The 22,969-nt window shown below is 32.2% G+C and overlaps 2 protein-coding genes across 2 annotated transcripts in view; both read left to right on the plus strand.

Annotated features, from left to right (window-relative positions):
• Positions 1-2,036, plus strand: part of LOC134697656 (glutamate receptor 3-like) — a 48,646-nt gene extending 46,610 nt beyond the window's left edge. Inside the window, exons 17-18 of the mRNA XM_063559940.1 lie at positions 364-486; positions 1,525-2,036. Coding sequence (XP_063416010.1) covers positions 364-486; positions 1,525-1,656 — 255 coding nt within the window. The 3' untranslated portion in view covers positions 1,657-2,036. The remainder of the gene's footprint in view (positions 1-363; positions 487-1,524) is intronic.
• A 9,920-nt stretch (positions 2,037-11,956) lies between these two features.
• Positions 11,957-15,909, plus strand: LOC134696045 (uncharacterized). The gene is made up of 2 exons (XM_063557595.1): positions 11,957-12,046; positions 12,522-15,909. The coding sequence occupies exon 2, from the start codon at positions 12,539-12,541 to the stop codon at positions 14,471-14,473; it is 1,935 nt and encodes a 644-aa protein (XP_063413665.1). The 5' UTR covers positions 11,957-12,046; positions 12,522-12,538; the 3' UTR covers positions 14,474-15,909.
• Positions 15,910-22,969: the final 7,060 nt, after the last annotated feature.

The following is a 22,969-nucleotide window of genomic DNA, read 5'->3' on the forward strand; positions in this document are numbered from 1 at the left end:
TAAATTAATGTGCAATGGACTCGTTAGCGCTACAAAAAAATGTTTCATTAAGTTACTGAAGATGAACCTTTGATAGATAAAATATTATTACGCAGTGGACATTGGAACTTTTTTCTAATATTTTACCATTGACCCTTGCACATTTTCACTTCAATACACCTATTAAATATCACCCTTTATCGTTATAAAATCTGTCGTATTCTCTTTTTTTCTGACATATTTGTCACTGCACGGAGATTTTTGTTCCTATTATCTAAATAATTATTACATTTTGATAAAAAAAAAACACAGGTGAAAAAAAGTGTTTTGTGAATTGTAGTACATTTTTGTATATCATCCACATAATATTTGCTTTATTTGCAGGGTTTATATTTCTTTGGAAATGACATGAAATGTACAGCCAACATTGAGTATACTAGATGTCCTTCTGAGAGCACGAATGGGCGTGTAGTAACAAACGGTCGTTCAAATGGAGAAAAACCTCAGGTAGAAATGATATTATACCATAGAGCTAACTCAGTGGGCTTTGGTGGCCAAGGGTCTAAGTAGAACAACTACTATTTCTTATCGAAGTCTGTGGTTTTTCTCCGGGTACTGGGGCTTCCAGCACTAAGATTTACTAGGATTGTCAGTTTTCTTATCGAAGTCGGTGGTTTTTCTCCGGGTACTGGGGCTTCCAGCACTAAGATTTACTAGGATTGTCAGTTTTCTTATCGAAGTCTGTGGTTTTTCTCCGGGTACTGGGGCTTCCAGCACTAAGATTGACTAGGATTGTCAGTTTTCTTATCGAAGTCGGTGGTTTTTCTCCGGGTACTTGGGCTTCCAGCACTAAGATTGACTAGGATTGTCAGTTTTCTTATCGAAGTCTGTGGTTTTTCTCCGGGTACTGGGGCTTCCAGCACTAAGATTTACTAGGATTGTCAGTTTTCTTATCGAAGTCGGTGGTTTTTCTCCGGGTACTGGGGCTTCCAGCACTAAGATTGACAAGGATTGTTAGTTTTCTTATCGAAGTCGGTGGTTTTTCTCCGGGTACTGGGGCTTCCAGCACTAAGATTGACTAGGATTGTCAGTTTTCTTATCGAAGTCTGTGGTTTTTCTCCGGGTACTGGGGCTTCCAGCACTAAGATTGACTAGGATTGTCAGTTTTCTTATCGAAGTCGGTGGTTTTTCTCCGGGTACTGGGGCTTCCAGCACTAAGATTGACTAGGATTGTCAGTTTTCTTATCGAAGTCGGTGGTTTTTCTCCGGGTACTCGGGCTTCAAACACTCATAAAAAATTACCACAACGAATCAGCCCAAACATGGCGCGTAAAAAAAATATAGCTATATCATTAATGAATATTGATACCAACGCATCTGTCAACACACATTGTTGCAATGAGCTATACATCCGTAAGAATTTTTCCAATCAACCATCCCTGATGAGTCCTGTGCAGACGAAACGCTCATGTGTTGCTAAAAACGTTGAATAGTGTACAAAATTATAATCCTGATATCTTTAATGATTTTTTTATCTTTATTTAGGCAGGTTGGCATGAAAATGACGAACTTGGAGTACCTAACCTTGACCATCACGTGTGTCAATCCATAGATAATTCTGTGCACAGAAACAGACACGAGCCTGTACACCGTTTATCTGCCAAGAAAAAGTCATGAAGATAGAGGTGACGTGATAGTATGTGAGTGAATACATACACACTTTAAACATACAGTCTGCTGTTGTTTCAGGATTATGGTAGTCTGGTGGTGCTAAAGCATATGAGTTGTGTTTATTGTATACAAATGTATACGACCTTTTCAATCTAACAAGATGTCGAATTTTTAAGAAGATATGATTCGAACATATACATAAAAATTCTTTGTTATGCTACATGTAAATGTCTATAAAGCTGCAGTAAGGAAAATATTTTTGAAGTACTGCGGCTGATGTTTTCGTGTAAAAATTAAGAACAAGAATAATTGTTGTCTTCGACTTGCTTTTAGAAGATTTTTCATTATATACTGTTATATATATGCGTATTGATTTTTTTAAAGGTACTGTTAACGTTTTGTCCCGATTTTTTTTTTATATTAATTATTAAATAACGGTATGGTATTTGAAGCTTGGCCTTCGTAAATCGTAGATTTTACTGTCGCAAATTGAGCTTACCTTGCAATGCGTCGCGGAGCTAGGTAAACGGATATATGCGACAGTAAAATCAAGTTTTACGAAGGCCAAGCTTAAAATACACTACAGTTATCTCCTTTCTAATGCAGCATATTACTATAAATACCATTTAACAAACATTTTTGCAAAAAATTACATATATGGAGAAGTCTGCGAAACTGTTGCATTGTCTAAAGCAACTAAACAATGTGACGTTATATCTATACTCACGATGTCAAAAATAAATTGTAGACCTTTGGTACGCTTCAGAATGACTTTCACGTTTATTTTTTGAGAAATTACATCGGCAATCAAAGTGGTAGTTTTCTTAGCTATGGACTGGTAGAATGTGGAATTTCTCCTTTTAAAATATTTGTCATCGTCCAATGAAAATTATCGTTACAAAAGAATTGCATTTAAGAATTTATATTTTACCTGTACTTCACATTTTTTTCAAGGTAAACAGTCCTTGTTAAATATTTTTGTATCATTTGGTTAATTTGGTATTATTCTTGTAATAAGTTTTAGAATTTCAGCATATGTTATAGTCTCTAGCATTACTAAAAATACAGGACTGTATTGTCGAAATGCTCATCTGGCGCAGACGAAAATTATACCGTATTACTAAATGTTATTATCAACACATGTTTTAGTTATGATATATGTCAGTGTCTAGTTTATTTGCCTACACTAAGTGTAAATTAAAGTTTATAAACTATAATTATGCGATAATTTTGATTTTATTAAATTCTATAAACAGTACATTTTTGAACTCGTTATTCTGACTCAGAATATCGAAAAAATGTACATACTTCCAGCAATACATAAACTCTTAATTAAAAATTTTGTTTAATAAAATACACCTAATACATGTAACACCATTACTATACATTTTATATTTCAGAAATCATTTAATCTCAATATGAACATTGAGGAAAACAAATGTTATTAATAGGATTTTTAAAATAAAAGAAGACGTTGGGATAAATGTTAATGAGACAGCAAACAAACAAGTGCTGTAAAATTGTTAACGAAAATCAGCATACGGCTGAATTGAGTGACAAGCAGATGAAAAAGAGCTACCTACTTCAGTCACTTAACATGACAATGTAAACATCTTACATTACAATTCGAACAACTATACTCGTTTAAGAGCGGAACAGAAGGTTAAAATTGATCTATACAGTCATGTACAAATGTATGTCTGTTGCGTTTGCGGACGCGCCTCACACTCAAAACGCTAGCAGAACCGACGCGTGTACAACCCTATATATACATAACGAAGTATTCGAGATGTGGTATGAATGCCAATGAGACAACTCGCTTTCCAAGCTACTGGTATAGATTTCTTTGTTTTTAATTATTGGAAAATAGTTGACTGGCTTTACCTCCTGTGAACATATAAAAAAGAAGATGTGGTATAATTGCCAATGAGACAACTATCCACTATTATATACTTTCTACCCTTTTCTATAATTAGTAATATATTCTAGTGCTGTATTGATGGGTCCTAATGTTACACTTAGCTATAATTTGATTGTAGCAAAACGGTTTTTACGCTGGAGAAAATGTTGAGTCGATTAAAACCTTTGGTTGGAAAGTCAGAGGCCGGATCAAAGGTCATAGATGTGTTTGTGAGAGATTCTCGTGGTCAGTAAGGCGAACATTTAGGGAATTCCCATATACAGGCAATATTGTATTCGCCCAGGAGTATAGAAAAAACAAAAATCACAAAAATGCTGCGCTCTGACGGAAATTCAAAACAGAGAGTCCCTAATCAAATGACAAAATTCAAAGCTCCAACACATCAAACGAATGAACAACAACGGTCATATTCCTGACTTGGTACAGACATTTTCTTATGTAGAAAAATAATGAATTAACCCTGGTTTTAAAGCTAGCTAAACCTCTCACTTGTATCACAGTGGCATCAAATTCCATTATATTGATAACGATGCATGAACAAAACAAACAGACATAAAAGGTAGAAGTGACAGATGATAACCATTTGGGTTCGGTGAATGTTCTTATGTAGAAGACCAGTTTATCAGCATGCTAATGATATTTTGATACGGAGTGCTATTAATCCGTCTTGATTTTTTATATGTGCCCCGACAAAATATTAGGGGTCAAATTTATGTACACCTGTCCGTCCGTCCGTTTGTCCAGAGTAAGATACATAGCTAGTCACCTCATCTTCAGTTTAGAAGGTACACCTTTAATATTTTGTTTACTTACATAATGAAGCTGTGCATGGCTACAGGATTTAGATATTTCTCAAATATTTCTGACAATTTCATGTAGTTGGACTTAGTCATTGTTTTGGTACAAGCTGCATAAAATAACATGGTTTATCTAGCTATCTTCTCCTACAATTTTAGAGATACTGTTTTAAAAATAGCATTCTGTATGATTTTCAAACACATAATGAAGGTGTTGATTTTGATATCTTTCAATTATTCTGAAAATGACAGATAGTTGTATTAAGTCATTTTGTTGGTACTAGCTGCATAAAGAAAGCATGGTGTGTTCGACTAAAGCCCCATCAGATTTAAAGGTACAGCTTTAATACCTAATGGGAAGTTAATACAAATAATAAAGGTGTGCATGGCCACAGGATTTGGATTTCTTTTAAATATTCTAGAAATGACAGGTAGTTTAGTTTGTCTTAATAACTTTCGTTGGTACAAGCTGCACAAATAGATCAAAGTTTGTTCGGCTGTCTCCTACTTCAGCGTGAAAGGTGCAGCGTTAATATTTTGTCAGTGAGGCTAATTTTCGTTATATTCATAATTGTCAATAAAGCCAATTTCTATTATTTTCAAAATTGTCACGGGGTACAACTTATATTATACTATCAGATCTGTCAGTGAGCCAAATTTTCTATTATATTTAAAATTTTCAGTGCGGCCAATTTTCATTATCTTTCAGACTTTCCACTGGTAAAAATGTCTAGTGAACTATCAAAATGAACTCGATTGCATGTATTAATCATACATCTCGTCTCCAATGGGGTATTTCTGTATTTTGTAAATAAGGTTAATTGTGTAGTCATTGAATAAGAATTCTATAGTGTGTTTCAATGCTTTTTTTTATAACAAAATCCATACTACAGATTATTGTACAAGTCATAAATTAATTATAGTCCAATTTTGTACAAATTTTAATTTGTAAAAGCACTCTTTTTACAATTTGTACAAAGGCATTTACAAATAAAAATTTTGTCACATTAAAAAACTGTTGGCTTTTCTTTTTGTTTAATTTGTTGTGTGTGTAATGTACAGTACAAGTCCAAAAACATAGAAAATTGCGTCATTAAATCATACAAATTTAGCCAATACACATCAATACCCCTATAGGCAAGTTAAGCCATGTTCCGAAAAGTGTAAATAAAACCTTTTTTGCACCTGACATAATCACTCTTTCCTTATTAAAATCTGTTTAAATAAAACATCCAAAAGTTTATTTCTATCCTCTTCTTTCATGTTCACCCCAGAAAAGCTAAGAAATGAACGAGAAAGGGAAGGAAAAAAATACACTCTAATGAAAGGGAACTATATTTGTCAACGAAAAGCGGGGTCATTAATTGTGGTCTTGGGCCACCTATTACCATTTGCATGCCAAAATCACTGTTTCTCAAATCTAAAATATGTTGAACTATATATCCACATGCATAAGGCAGAGCTCATAATGGCGGGCATTATCCAACACTAGTTTTGCCTGCCATTCATTTCCATTATTAACAGAAGTAGTATCACTAAATAGAGATTGGGTGTTTTGTACTGTAGTATATTGTACATATGAAGCTGTAAACTGTAGATAATTCAGGTTATTGTATTGTTTGCTAAAATGTGGGAAAAAAACGCTATCTCCGCTTTACGAAAAAGTACTAGTTAACTGAAATGAAGGTGTTGGTTGTACAATTACACGTGACATGAATTGGTAGTCTTTGTTAATTTTTTTACACCAGAAAAGTCATATGTCTTGTTGTATTTTTTTCTTATTTGGATTAGCATATCGGGTACTACATGTTTTACCATGAGACGTGATAACAAGTCGGTTTCATTGCGGTTAAATTTCAAGTGATCCCATCTTGATTTTTCTTTTAGTTTGTTTAAACGAATTTTATACCTCTTATTTATATTTTTGAAAATAAAACTAAACCACTAGAAATGCATATTTAATCAATTATTGTGACGTAGTTTTATCTCATTAAAATAATATATTTTATTTGTCTTTAATTTGCAGGAGTGCTAATTCAAGCTATTAAATCATTCTTTTAAAAACATGAAAATTGCTTCTAGAATACGTCGCATTCTACATGTGAACGCAAAGTACACACACTGTACAGCTGTTGCTATAATGTAAATAAATGATGATTGAAGCCGTCTGACGAAATCAGAGAGGCTAGAGCATGGTGAGATCACTATAACAACGATCAAAGTGTTTTCTGTATGTGTTACATTTTAGTGTTGTGTTTCTGTTGTGTCGTAGTTCTCCTTTTTTATTTAATGTATTTTCCTCAGTTTTAGTTTGTAACCCAGATTTGTTTTTTTCTTCTCAATCGATTGATGAATTTCGAATAGCGGTATAGAACTGTTGCCTTTTTTTTATTATGTTATGATGGTTTGTCGTTTTTTAAGAAATGCGTTGTCAATTTTTGTTCAGCTTAAAAGTTGAATCTTCTAATCTACATCTCTTATGCTCCTGACAATAGATAATGAAATATAATGCATTTTATATTTTCGTTAATATTGTAATAATTATTGTTTAGGCGTGGTTTTTTTTTTTAGAGAAAATTACTAAAAGCGACCAAATGTTAACAACCGTAACCAGCATAGATCATTCGGATTAAATCGGGTTCAATGCGGGGTATATCAGCTACACCGTGTTTGAAATAAATTGGAGAAATAAATTTAAAGCTACGTCTACTCGTCCACAAATAGAAGGAAGAAAATGTTGTTCATGTTTTCATGTCTGCTATTATATGAAAATGAACGTTTAAGTTATCTCTCTTCTAATACTTTATCATTGCAACTGTCATATATCACTACAAATCATCTCAATATAGGTTTAACATGAAAATTAAAATCAAATTTGGTACATCTTTAGGCAGCAACCATTTGATTTTCTGGGGGGGGGGGGGGGGGGACTTTGTTTTTTTTTCTGTGCAAACTTTTTTTTTTCGCCTCTAGCGAAGAACAATCTATTTTTTTAGCGACAAACCGAAAACATTTTTTTTTTCAATTTTAGCATTTCATATAGTGGCAGCTGAGGGGGAAACAAATATTTTTTTTTTCTCAGGGTCCAAAACAAATTATTCTGTGCAAACTTTTTGTTTTCGCCTCTAGCGAAGAACAATCTATTTTTTTAGCGACAAACCGAAAACATTTTTTTTTTCAATTTTAGCATTTCATATAGTGGCAGCTGAGGGTGAAACAAATAATTTTTTTTTCTCAGGGTCCAAAACAAATTATTTTTTTCACCAAAACCTGGAAACAAAATTTTTTTTCAAAAAAAAACCATAGCCCCCAGAAAATCAAATGGTTGCTGCCTTATAATGATGTGACCATGGGGGAAAATGAAAGATTCCGAGTTTTTGATTTAACCGTTTAGTAAAACCTCCGTTTTGTAGTGACATGTCTTCTTATAGACTGTACCCTTGTGAACTAGCACGTTAAAAACTCCGACTCAGCGTGTCGGCCTAGTACGTTAGGGTTAATAGCCTGTCTCGTTTTAAATACTCATGCTTATTCGCCGCTGTGTATTAAACAGTCATCCATCATCATCATCATTATCATCATCATCCGTTTTGTCCAGGGTTTTTTTTTCTTTTTTTTTTAAATACATTTGTATATTGACTTGCAAGGGAAATACATTATATGGATTTGGCAAAATAATTTTCAATGCAACAAAAATATATTTTAGCGTTTCAAGATGAATATCTAATAATAATACATGTCTGTTACTATTTTTCGAACATTATTTTTAATATAGACAAGATAAATAATTTCAGGCTTTTTGAATTAGTTCTGAATGTGTATTAAGTGAATATAAATTCACATAACCATAATGTTAATTTGAATTACTGCAATGAGCTATTTTACTATGTTCTCGTATTGCTATATTCTAAAATTTGTAAGTTGGCTTTCACTATTCTTTGTTGAATATATATATACGTCTATATTTTGTTACAACATAACTGAGAAGATGTGGTAGACATCAGTGTCAATGAGACAACTCTCAATCCAAGTCACAATGTTCAAAAAGGTAACCAATATACATGTATGTCAAAGTAAGTTCGCAAGTACGACCTTGGTTTACACAGAATCGCAAGCTATAAAGGGCCCCAAAATGACTAGTGTAAAACTTTTCAACCAGGAAAACCAACGGTGTTAGAAGTTGTGATAAAATTGCCAATGAGACAACTCTCCACCAGAGACTAAATAGCATATAAACGTTTGCGTGTCTGTTTATTGTCAAAGACCTGCGAAGTGGATAGGAAGATTACAAAGCTGAAAGAAAAAATGTAATATTAAAAGGAGTTTAGCATGACTGTGTAATTCATATATCATCAACAACAAAAACCCAAGTACAATAAACGCACTTATAGTATTTAATAATACTGTATCAAAAAACATTCACACAGTTATAGGTTGCATTTCTGTAAATATTGACAATGCAATTTCCCACAGGAACTCCTTTTACGGCTAAAACTGTACTACTTTTACCAAGAAGTTTTGAAAAAAATCTTATTCTAGAATTCATATGCAATATATTTTTTTTCAAAAGGTCAAAATATGGGGCTGTGCGGCATATTTTCAACGTTTATATGCCCTACACATTTCAGAGTTTAAACTAACACAACTTTTCCTAAGTACATGTAAGTCTACCTCAAATGGAGGGTTACCACAGATTTCAATGTGCACATGTTTATTTACTGGTAACATTCCCAAGTTATGTCTCTATGAGATGGAACACAGAGATCATAATTGGGACCAGTATGTGAACAAAACTAATTTTCTATGAATATTCTAGATCTACCCAAAGGAGGCGTGGTTTAAGAAACAGCTTTATTTACAAAGTGCAACCTACAGGAGTAGCAGCAAGCTGAAAGAATATCAATCGCTGGTCTAATTCAGAAGATCGTAGTATCCTGCACTCTACTTTTAGAGATTTCTTGCAAAAATTTCACATACCATTTCCAATAGAGTGAAAGGCGAACTACTGTAACAATACAATATTGTATTTAGTGGGTTTGTTCTTAGACATTGTAAAATTTATATTTTCAGGTGACATATAAGCTTAATGAATAGGATGTAGCTAGGATACAAGCCTGTGTGTCTCTTTGTAATAACAAATGCTTTCAAGTTTCAACTCATATACATGAGAGATGATTATTTAAAGAAGACAACTGACTTGGAGAAAACTGTTAATTTATCTAAGACAGAAATTTAATAATTTTTCCTGAATTCTATTTTATTATTGTATTGAAAAATAATGGATTTCTAAGTACTCTTTACGACAATGTGATGAGAATTAAATGACTATGATTTTTTGATTAATGAAGCACGTCATGACTTCGTACTGTCTGCATGATACATACATGTAATTACAGGTGTAACAGTTGATACATTTCTGTTAGACTCCTATTATGGACGAAATTGTAAAATACCTGTACAAGGTCTTATTTGAAATTATTAAAAACAAAATGGCATACATTTTCAGTCCTAAGCTGATTATATCCTGCAAATAAAAAAACAACATTAAGACGTTGGCCTTTAAAAAGTCCGAAACAAACATTTTATAATAACTGAATCCTTTGCATGCGCGATTTTAGTTTGTAAGTAAATTACAAGTCATTGACAATAACTTGTATTACTAAGTAACATATAAATTGTTCAGGAAAAAAAATGAGATGTTTATGTTATGTCTTAACATTTAATTAACAGTAAATGTCAAACGTTCTAACTGTACATTTATACATTAATGTTAACCTTGAGATTTTTTTCTATATTTATTAAAAAAATAAAAAATAGAATCTTCTATTCGACAATGATATGTTGTACTGAAAAATAAATCATCAACATGACTCAAAACAAAAATACTAAAATATGTAGAATGCAACTTTTTATTTGAACATAGAATTCAAAACTCTATATTCTAGCATATCCTCTAGCATATCTAGTGTGGATAAGTTATTTTTCTTGTTTCTTGACGTTTGCATTCTTTGGGTACAAAGTAAAACCTTCATCAGTATATAAATACACTTTGTATTTACGCAAGACGCGTTACGTCTACAAAGACTCATTAGTGACGCTCGAATCCAAAAAAGTAAAAAAGGCCAAATAAATAAAAGTACGCAGTTGAAGAGCATTGCAGACCAAAATTCATAAAAAAAATCCAAATACAGCTAAGGTATTCTATTTCTGAGGTAGAAAAGTCTTAGTATTTCAAACATTCAGATTTTGTAAACAGTTAATTTATATCCCCTTGGTATCTTTCGTCCCTCTTTTATAAATATGACTATAACAATGAAAATTCATGTCAGCACAATTCCAGTTTCCTGTTTACCTCGTACGCTTCGCTGGACGAAAAATCATCTTTGAATTAGTTTTCAGACGTGAACGTAATAGAATGCAAAAATTAGCACACTATTAATACAGCTGATTCTCTTATTCTTAGCAGATTTATTTTTTCCTAGACTAGTTGATTAGTTTGTATAACCAACTTGCAACATAAATAAGCTGGTCGAAATATCTACCTTCTTACGAACATGAAAGAAACAGATTAAATTACAAAAATTCATGCAATACAATATTTTTTCCGATTTCGGCAGGTAAATGTTGATATTTAAACCGTAAATCGTGACAGTTTCGTCCGGATCGGGAATAGTCCGGAGAGGTCAGTCAAGCACCCCCACGGTTTCAATGATGATGCGCCCCGTATCAGTCGGAGGTACTCAACTGATTTTTTTCTAGAAGGGAATACAAACGGACTATGTCGTGACAGATTCTTAAATAACAGATCAAAATCGTAACAATATTCTGTCTTTTCTAAGTGGATATCTTCCGTCAGTGTCAGTTCACTGTCGGATCTCTGTCGGATCGCATTCGGCAGAATCTGGACGCTGTCGGGACATATTCTGTCTTTTTTTATCATGCAAAAGATACATATCAGATTAGAACCGGATTGAAAACGGGATAATCGGGACAAATTCGGTTTGAAATTGCGGAATATACGCTTCCTGAAAATATCTGATTGTTGTCGTAATTAAATATATTTTTTTCACAGATTTTGATTAAGCCGCGGTCACACATTTACGATTTTTACTGTCGTCCTTGACAGGACCATACCCGATAAAAATAAATGGTTAAAGTCTGTTAAAGATACTGTAAATCCTGGATGTAAGTTGTAACTTTTAATAAAATTTGTAAAAACTTTTATTTTATCCGCAAACAACGCCTAAAAAGCAAGCAATTTGTTCGTAGTTAGCATTAGATACATCGTAAAAACTGTTTATGCTCCGTAAATAGATCGTTTCAATGTGTCAAGGTTTATTTTTTCTTTAGTTTGTGTTCTCGTACAACGCACAAGTTTAATCTAACCCAATCAAACTGTTATTATAATAAATATTTATGTAAATTTGATGGTCTTATGTTATATATATACTTATTTCACCTGCACTTGATATAACACTTGTTAGAGTATATATTGAACATAAAACATTCGTATAGTTGTCATAAATGTTCTGATTGATGTAACCATCAAAACCTTTTACCACAAAACTGAAATTTCCCCATTAATTTTGTCTGTTCTACCGGCGCAGGAAATGGAAAGGATTTAATATAAATAATAACAACTTTACAGACTTATTTTTGTCTTTTCCCTCAAGTGAAGGTAAGAATACATCATATTGTCATATCAACGTTGATGGAGATTCTTAACTATTGTAAAACACAATTACTATGAAAGTATATGAGTTTGTTGATCGGTTTTTGCCGAGTTTATTTCAATGAGACGTTGTAAAATCAATTTATTTTATTCATCTTTCAATTTTTTCCAATGTTTTACTGTCTTTTGCTATAATATTTAAATATTATCTACTTGAACACTTTTTCATAACGAAGTTTTAGTCATCTCTAGTTCGAATTTTGTTAAGTTAATTGTGGAGAAGCTTCTTCCAAATCTTAGGAAACTCATGATATCTTCAGAGGAGCTGTTTGGTTTTTGTTTTTTTCTTTCGTTCATATATTATATCTATCAAATATTTTCCCGTCCATTGTACTTTATTTATGATTTTAAAAAGCATTTTTCGTTAAATCGTTAAAACAATTTTACCTAATTCCTAATGCTCTAAAACATTTTATTTCAGGTTTTTAAACGAAGAGAATGAAGAACACGATATGTAACACGTCTATGTTCATTTGTATGGTTTTGATAAACATCGCGTTTACAAAACGAATAACTTTACAAGGACTTAATAAACGATCAAGGACGAACCATGAAGTGCGAGATCTCTCAAACGCATCTGATGGGAAGGGTGTCATGGTAACGCCCGGAAAACCTCTTACTATCAACTTTTGTCTCAGAGTACAGTCAAAAGTGCATTTAAACAATCTAAGATTTTCCAATTTTAACACCAGTGCGTTATTCAGAGTTTCATTAGATCATGGTAAATGGATGGGAACATATTTTGCACCTCCAGGTGATAGTTATAATAAATTCATAAACACGGGTCTGTTTCCAAAACAGCATGAATTTGAATCCGGATGGCATGTTTTGAAAATCAACGTGAGTGAAACATCCTCTCCTATAGCTCTTGATCAAATAGAATTTGATGTCTTTGACGATTACATAACAGAAAACATTTTAAACTGTGAAACCATATGTATACCGGATGGTAACTTTCCCGTAAAAAACTTACAATTAACAGCACGAGCAACCATGGGGACTATTTTACAACGCTCAGAACCAACTAAATGCGCAGAAGTTGATAACATAAATATTGCGCTATTTCATCCTTACATCAGCGAGTTTTCAATAACTGCATCCTTGCCTCAGTATCAATCATTCTCGAACAGAAAAGACGAAGATCTATCCAACTGTCCGCATCTATCACACATTGTGTGGACGTTCAATCATTTTCGTCCACAGCCAGGTATGCAGGTATTACGAGACAAGGACTCTTCTCTACTTGTAACTAATGGAAACGGCCAAGAACGAAAAGGAAAACACATTGTTGTATTATTTTATCTAGAAGGTTTAAGCAAAGGAAGTATCGATTCTAGAATTGGATCGCATTTATTTCTGCGTTTTAAATCGCTAAATTCACGTACATTAGTAAATTTGAAATACAGAGAGGCCAATGGTAGCATGACTGAATCAGTAGAAAAAGTTTATGACTCGTCTGCCTTAGAGCATATGTGGGAAATTCCAGATTTTACATGGAGGGAGCATGTCGAAAATTATCTCATTTTATCTGTAGAAAGTCAATCAAATGAAGACTTTGAAATAGATGAATTGCGCATGGAAAAAAGGCCTATGGTAGCGGACACTGTAGAAACAATTTACAGAAGTGATGATGTTATTATAGAAGCTGTGTTTGTGGAATTCTGGTGGTTAGCTCCGGAAAGTATGACTGTAACACTAACAAATGGTAAAAAAACGAAAAATGTAGCATATATACGTTTTTATCGACCATTGCCTTGGAATGGCGGTTATGCACAGGTGTTTGTTTTATACCAAGACGGGAATATTCGTTTGCTACCAGTCGCACCCGAAGGCGTTGACTGGATACCATTCGGAACATCTGTAATTGTTGGTCAACCGCGCACAGATTCGAATAGACCATATGTTAACATACAAGAAGTGGTCATTGACCCAGAACGTTGGCAAATGGGTCTTTTGTACAAAGACGGGTCTTCTTGTCGCATGAAAATTAACTGCACTTATTCAGAAACACAATTATTTGTAAACGATTTGTACTTTACAAAAGATGCTTTTACAAATCCTTTTCTGACAATACGATCCATGTTTGTATCTGAAGGCAATAATGACGTTGACAGCATTAAGATTGACAATAAACATTCAAGACATATAATGGACAATTTTGGTTCAATACAAGGGAGATCATTTTCGTTTTTTAGACGGTGTATATCTAAACATTTAACACTTAGTCCCGATATTCAAGTTGATATTGCAAGAACATCTTTTAGACCCACATTTGTACCTCTTGCACATAGACATTTTGCTCGGCAAGTTCGTAGAATGATGGAAAGATCTCAGATAAAGACGACGAAATCTGATTTTCAAACATGGTTGTAATTTAGTTAACATTAAGAATGACAATGTTTTTGATGTACAAAAATGTATCAAACTTTGTAAGTGTGATTTACATATACTACAAACGAACATATTTTCACGAACACATTTTTCGAAACATACATGTTCTGCTAACCATTGTGGTACAAAATAGTAAGTTTTTAAATGTATATGTCTATTGGTCATATATATTGACATTTGGTCGCATATACCCTTAGCCAATTATTTATTTGTACCGTGACGTGTACATTCAATAATATAATTTTATTCTTAGACAGTGTTATTGTAACAAAAAATACCTCATATTTGATGGGGTTTCAAACTTTCTAGTATGCCGATGTATTTTGGTGTTGTATTATTTTTGTGTTATATGTACTTTAAAGAATACATAGAATATTGTTCGTGTTAGTTGGTGCATACCATGTATATATTCTTATACAGAGTGATTGGTTTTGATCTTGCAATAATGTCTCCTTTTGTTTTGTAAATAGTGTACATCAAAACAGCATCCATCATCAGTCAGAAAGTGTATATAGTATTGATACAGTAAACATTTTACGAAAAGATGTAAGAAAGTTGCATACAAAAAATATAATTTCCGAATATTTGAATCGATTTTTTTCTGTTTTTGTCAAAAGTTAAACAGCTAAATGAATCAAATGTTAAATTTGATGCATTTTCTTTTTTTTTATTTAAATTATTACTATTTTAGTTAATTTGTTTTGACAATTACCGTAACCATATTTTTCAATCAGACATTTTTCATAATTAGTTGAATCTATTATGCCAATGTAGAACGATTAGTTATAACAGTCATAACAATCTGAATTGTGTTGTATAACAGACTACAAAGGGGAAATCGACATACAAAATAATATTAAAATTGTGCATGCTTTCGTTTTTCTATATCTTATAAGTCATTCATATTACATTTTGACATCTGATTGATTTAGTTAATTAAATAATTACTAGATAGATTGATGTTGTGGTAAAAAAATAATGGACTTTTTATATAACATTAAAAAAAGCATTCATTGCATATTAATAAGTCATGTAATTCCGTTATCATTATCATAATCATTAAAAATAATTTTTTTAATCATATTTTTTTATTTTGTCTATTAAGGATCATTTGTATAGAGTATCTCCTGTATTGCGGTACCATTGAGCCCTTGTTTCTTTCATTAGGTCTATGTATGTTATCTTGTTAGTAGGCTAACGTAGGTCCATTTATACAGTCGTTTCAATTTTTTGTTAATGTATAAACTGTGTACATAAACATGCTTATTTATTTATTAATTAGTATGACAGTTTTCTTGCTGTCATCTAAAAACCTTGTTAATACTGATGGTTTACTTAAAATTATTGTAGATATTAATTACAAGTACAAAAATGATGTCTTGTTTCTGTTCTTTGTGTTCTTTTATATTTAAAATGCAAACGTCTCCAAATAAACAAAAATATTAACCTATATTTATTTTCATTATTTTCCTAGGCTCGTCATATTGTTTTTCACGTCAAGTCATTTCATATTTAGATAGTTTGTACTCAAATGAACAGGTAAACTACTTGAAGTACATGTATAACGTCAACTTATATTATAAAAAAAGAACAATAAAATAGTCAACGGTCCAACAGACCACATCACCCGCCAACATCCAACACCAGCTGACAAAATGAAAGACGAACATACAAATAATAAACATCATATGGTTTAGTTAACCGACTATCTACAGGCAAACACTGGGGCGTTATTAAATTCGTTTTATATTGGCGCAAAGGTATCCCTTTTACCTTTAAAAACCAGAGTGAAAGTGAAACAAAGAATAAAAAACATGCATAATCCTGGTGCCAGTAGAATGACCACCAACTTCAACAAGGACATAAAGAAGCAATTATATGGACCCAAGGGTAAGCTTGTGCTCGCTGTCACTGGAAGTTAGACAATACAGTTATAGCTGTTGATTGCAATTGCTTACTGCTACCGAAGAACTAATTTTAATTTCTGTTAAGTGAGCAATAAACACAAACCACTTCATAAAAACTTTAGTCATATTTAGGGATTACCATGTGATCAATTTTAAGTATTGTTATACAATAAAATTGAGAATGGAAATTGGGAATGTGTCAAACAGACAACAACCCGACCAAATAAAAAAACAACAGCAGAAAGTCACCAACAGGTCTTCAATGTAGCGAGAAATTCCCATTCCCGCACCACAAATTTAGTATGTAAGCTTTTTAAATTGGAGGATCATTTTTTTATAAACCATAACAGCATATTTTTACATAGATTCAAAATTTGTTACGTACTAAACTAATTCAAAACACATTTTAAGTTCTGAACTGCATTAGGTTGTTGGATTCCGAAACATGATCGTATGTGTAGATGTTCCGCACCGGATTTATGAGTATTTGGACCATACGGGCATGGTCATGACCATAGGTGTATACTCATTTGTTTCGACCAATGTTTATGGCTAGACCATATGCGTATATTCTCATTTGCTTGCTAAAAAGTCAGTCCTTTTTAGAAGATATAGGTATTTTTCGAATACATTCTATTTTCCTTCGCAGTAAAAGTTATACTTCACAAAAATACTGAACTCCGAGGAAAATTCAAAAAGAAAAGTACTTATCCTCAATTAAATGACAAAATCAAAAGCTCAAACACATCAATTGAATGAATTATAAATGTCATATTCATGACTTGGTATAGGCGTTGAACCTGATTTATAGCTAGCTAAACCTCTCACTTGTTTGTCAGTTGCATTACGTTCCATCATATTGACCAAAGATGTGTGATTAAAACAAACAGACATAATTGGTAAAAATATCAGAAATAGGGAGAAAGCAGTCATCAATATGTTTTTATCATAATCACAATATAAACAAACAAATGTTTAAACAAATATTTCTGTAAGTACAGAACCACGTCACATGAAACAAAGAAATCAAAAAGGCATAAGCATGTATATAGAAACACTATTCGGTCTTTAAACCGAAATTTACACCAGTACTTAATTTAATCCCTTAACTCATTCATATTATATGCATAAGGGTGTATATGTTATCTTGAATTTTCCAGAGTCAATTTAAAGCTTTTTTATGTCGGCTTTTCGTTCCGTAAGCGAAATTGACACAGGCGTCTTTTTCGGTTGTTTCGATTTTGATTTTCTAATTTGCAATTATTGCCACTTTTAAAATTGATGTGTTTCTTAATCCCATTCAAACATACTTACTAGTAATTATAGTAATTTGTACGTACTGTCATTCTTTTCATATAACAATAAAATGAAAAAAACGTATACAGTACTGTTATTCTGAAATCATATGATAAGAGTAAGCACAAATGCAATACCTAAAATATTTGGAAACATAAAAAAAATGTTAAAATCACCACAGTTAAAGAAAAACAAAAATTGAGAAAAGGGGGTTCAAATTCCCAATTGTCTCTGAGTAAAACAACTGATTCTTGTAGTTTGGTTCATTGCAAATTGTGTGTATTATTTTCCATAGACGAAGTCGTCAGATGTATAGTGTTTGTAATAAGGAAAATTCGATTATGACCATATAAAAATGATTTTACAATTAACCAAAAAAACCTCTCAATTTTAGACACTTTGAAGTTGATAGTAGTAGCACATTTCCAACGTCCATCATATTAACTACCCCGGACAAAACGCGTATTATCGGACCATTTGAGTATATACACATAACCAAATACGATTTGTTACTTTTATGTTTTTTCTAGTTAATGAATTATCTGACTTGAATACTTATTTGTCCGTGCTAAATGTCGTACTGTGACCTATCATCTTTGACTTCTAATACCTTGTGACTTGGATAGAGAGTTGTCTTATTGAGACTCACACCATATCTTATTATATTTATTTCAATTTCCATCTTTAGATAATGGTATATAGGGTCCAATTAACGTTGTCAAACCGACTCTTGTCTTATTAAACTGGAAAATACAGCAGATAGAATATGACAACGCATAATCGAAAGATCAATTTAGCAATGACGTCAGGTGGATCTATCATAATAGTGTCTCTTCTTCTTACAAATATTTCAATCAAATTAAAGTGAGTCAGAGACTACTTATCTGTGTGATAGTCACAGAATAGTGTATAAGAGGAAGATATATAGTATTTACCGACCATCCGATACACTTTTTAGTTTGTAACCCGGATTTGTGTTTTTTTCAATCAATTTATGAATTTCGAACAGCGGTATACTACTGCTGCCTTGATTTACCACAGTTACGAGAGTAACTGGATATCAGTCCACATTCATCATAAATTACAAACCAAACAAAGGTACAAGTGAAAAGTCGTCGCACAAAGTTTTGCCTAAAAGTATTATTTTTTTTCTTCTTTTATTGTTTATTGTCATGAATGAAAAATACACGTTCTAAATCAGATGCGTAAAAAGAATTTTTCTATATTTACCCTCATCAACAACACTCTAGCCCAAATTTATAAAAGCCATGGATAAATCACTACGTAGAAACGTTTTTGTTTTATCAAATCAACCTTACTCTGGAAAGTTTAATGAGTTTATTCTGTCTCATTGATACATATCTGAATCTTATTTTATTCATACATGTAGAAACACTGACAGACAACACAGCAATTATTGTTGAAAACTTATTCATCAAATCGTCAAACTAATTGGACCTACATACTTGTTAGTCTAGTGATTTATATTTGAATTATAATTAAATTAAGTTGCATCAAATATGGTAATACATGCATATGCATCTTAAATATCTTTTCCCCCGCATTCGAGTCGAAACACAGAACATGATTTTTCGATCATCAATTTTAATGTTTGATATTTCATTAACTTTCAAAAATCAAAATCCGCATATCGTATTTGTTAGAATCAACGCATATATACACTACTTCATGACCGGCTGATAACTTTTAATTAAATTTAAACAACCTGTTTAATGTTTTAATCTAATTATTTATCAAGTTCTTAATTTGTAATGGTGACGTCACAAAAAAGTCGATCATACCTGATGTCGACATTAAAAACAAAGATATGTTAAGCTAATTGAACATAACACAAGTCAAGCAAGACAAATGAATATATCCAAATACTTAAATAGAGATAACGTGCACAGATAATACGACATGTAATATATTATAAAGGAAAAATATATTCTATTATATTACTTGATTTACAAGTGGTGTTTCGCGTTTAATTTTTAATGGTGTTCACAAAAAATGAAAACAACACGTTTAATATTTTTTTACGTCAGAAGCACTTTTCTGGATTTACCGTCATCAGGATCGCCGGAACGCTCAAAGCCAAAGATTTGCAATCTCAAGATGAATTAGTACCGAAAATTGTTAAAGTGCATGTGTTATTTCATTTCTTCATTTAAATGCATAAGTAATTTTGAGCGAGGTACACATGATTAATAGTTTTTGAATGTACTAGGAAGCTTAGAAGATCATAGGAACGGACGAAATCAGCATATTAAAAGATATCAGACTTTTTTCCACATTTGAATTTTAAACATAATTTTGTTTTTATTATTACCGTACATCCTCATATATTATACCATTTAATAAATGTCATTAAAACAGCTAATAATATTCAGGAAATATCAGTAGTAAATCAATAGTACAAATTAAAATAATTATCTGTCATAGTTCACAGTAATGATTAATGTTTTAGTCAGCAGTTATTAGTTAATGTACATGTAGTGGACTCTTGATGTAAGGAACGCATAAAGGTGCATGTTTATATGTCATACATGTCAGAATTAAAGCGAACGCATATAGATCTTGCTGTTTGGAACACATATAGGTAATCAAATATATGTCATACATTGTTGTACATGTCTGGTAATATAGTCTAAGATGGGGCAGTGATAACAAATTTAGTTTAAGACTGATAGTACACGTAGGTGACCAGACATATATTCTTGGTAGGAACACACAGAGGCACACACAATACAAGACTGAACAAGACGTTGGTGACCACAGATATATCTTAATGGTAGAAACTTATACAGGCGTATGTCGTACAAGACCGAAAATACACTCAAGTGACCACATATAGATCGTCTTGATGGTAGAAACACATAAATGCAATTGAAAAATTGAACCATCATACAATGCTGGTAGTAGACGTGACAACATATAGAGATTGAACGTAGAAACACAAAGAAACATATGTAATAGCAAAATGATATGCCTTGGATGTGTTTTTTCGTTGATAGTAGTCTGTGATGCATGACTTGTTTTTATTATCAATTGTTTTTGGCTTTAAACTAGCTTTCATTAACTCTGAAACGATGACGTCGTTGAAAAGTTCTGCTAAGAACCACTGATACAATTTCATCGGGGAAGTGTAGTCAATGTTAATTTGATAGTGGGAACACTTGAAAAGAAAAATGTTATTCAAGTCTGAAAGTTCACTAACGAGAGATGGGAGATGCATTGTTTTTCAAACAGCGGTAGCAAGTGTTGCAAAGCATTAAATTATCATAATTGCTGATACTATGTATAACAGTTTAAATGTCTCACAATATTTTATACGATAACAATGTTATTGCCTTCAGTTTTTACTTTGCAGAAAATATGTTTGTACTATTGCTAAAAGTATATTTATTGTTTGTAAACAATAGCAAATAAGTTGGAATAAATGATAAATTACAATCGACGTAGCTGAAAAAAATTAAACTAAGGACAAATATTATCGGGCAACACTTTAAATATAAATCCTGAAATTTAAAAATAAAAACAAGTACACTTGAACAATGATACATAAGTTAAGGTCACACATAGTGCAGGTAAAGATCTGTTACTTATTTTAATATTCTTTCAATGTCTCCAATTCTCATTAGCTGTCATGTTTTTGTTTTGAATTTAGTTTTATCTTCTTTGATTTATAACGACATGACGGAAACAAGATTGAGAGGTGACAACACATATGCATGTGGTTTTGTTGTTTTTTACTTAAAAAAAATATATGACAAATGATGCACGTGATTGTTACTGTTTTTACAAATAACACTACATCAAATTCACCCAAAAAAGTGGAAGAGAAATTAATGAACTAATGTGAATGTACTGTTTACATTTTAGAAATTTAGAACATTATATATCTGATCTCATGTCCAAAATAAGCTATAATTTCTGCCCTTTGAGGCCAAATAAAATAAAATCTAACAACTAATATTGTTCACCGTATAGCCTTCATCAAATCCATAAAGCATAGACAGCCTTATAAGCCATAATGTGAAAAATGTTAAACAACTTAAGCCGAAAAAACTAACGACCAGATTTATGTACAAAACAATAAACCAAACAAAATGATATAAAGGAACAAACAACAACCACTAAACAATCAAAGACCCTCGGCTTGGGGCAGACAAATACAGAGGGTGCAAAATTAAACATGTTTCCTGCCTGCACACCATCATAACTTAAGACAATTATATACTAAAGTAGTTAAGTGAAACAGTACATCATTAGAATTTGTGAAAAAGGGGCAAAAAATACCGGAGGGACATTCAAAGTTTTAAATAGGAAATAATTTGACAACGCAATGGCTAGAAAAAGAAAAAGACAAACGAACATACAAGATTACCGATTGTGTAATTCACAAAACACAAAATATCAATAAAGACTAAGCAACACAAACCCGACCATGTTGTTCATGTAAGCATTTCATTCAAACTAATTTAATCTTCATGCTGTTAAAAATGATAAGGAATTAATGGATCTCTTAAATGCATATCAAAATATAAACACACTGTATATGTAACTTGTACAAAATGTACATAATCTCAGGTTCCAACTCCCTAAGACAAGACTGACCTTAGATATATATAGGAAGATGTGGTGTGAGTGCCAATGAGACAACTCTCCATCCAAATAACAATTTAAAAATTAAACCATTATAGGTTAAAGTACGGCCTTCAACACGGAGCCTTGGCTCACACCGAACAACAAGCTATAAAGGGCCCCAAAATTACTAGTGTAAAACCATTCAAACGGGAAAACCAACGGTCTAATCTATATAAATACATTTTTCGCATCTCTATATGTCTTGTTAGGCAGAAAGCTCGTCACGTATGATGTTAAATCCAGAAAAACGCGATGGACAAATCAATCTATAATTTAGTATTATTGTTTTCAAGGTTATATTCAGAAAATAAAAATGGCCTCGAGCATCACTGAGGAGATATTAATTGTCGACATGCTCATTTTGTGCAGTATAATTGGTACAGTTTATGTCATTAATTAAATCATTTAAGTGACAGTATCTTGCCACAGCTTACAAGTCTATTTTTTCTTCACATATATTATAACAATAACCACATAATATATCAACCACAGATCATTTTACTAGAGCTGAGGACACTGCGGTATTCACAGATGATACGGCATTAAGATAATTTAAAACCGATCTCAGTGAGACACATACAATGATTAGTCCGAAAAACGCCCAATATGATAGTTGAATATGTAT

This window comes from Mytilus trossulus, chromosome 14 (assembly GCF_036588685.1).
Source record: "Mytilus trossulus isolate FHL-02 chromosome 14, PNRI_Mtr1.1.1.hap1, whole genome shotgun sequence".
Taxonomy (NCBI): domain Eukaryota; kingdom Metazoa; phylum Mollusca; class Bivalvia; order Mytilida; family Mytilidae; genus Mytilus; species Mytilus trossulus.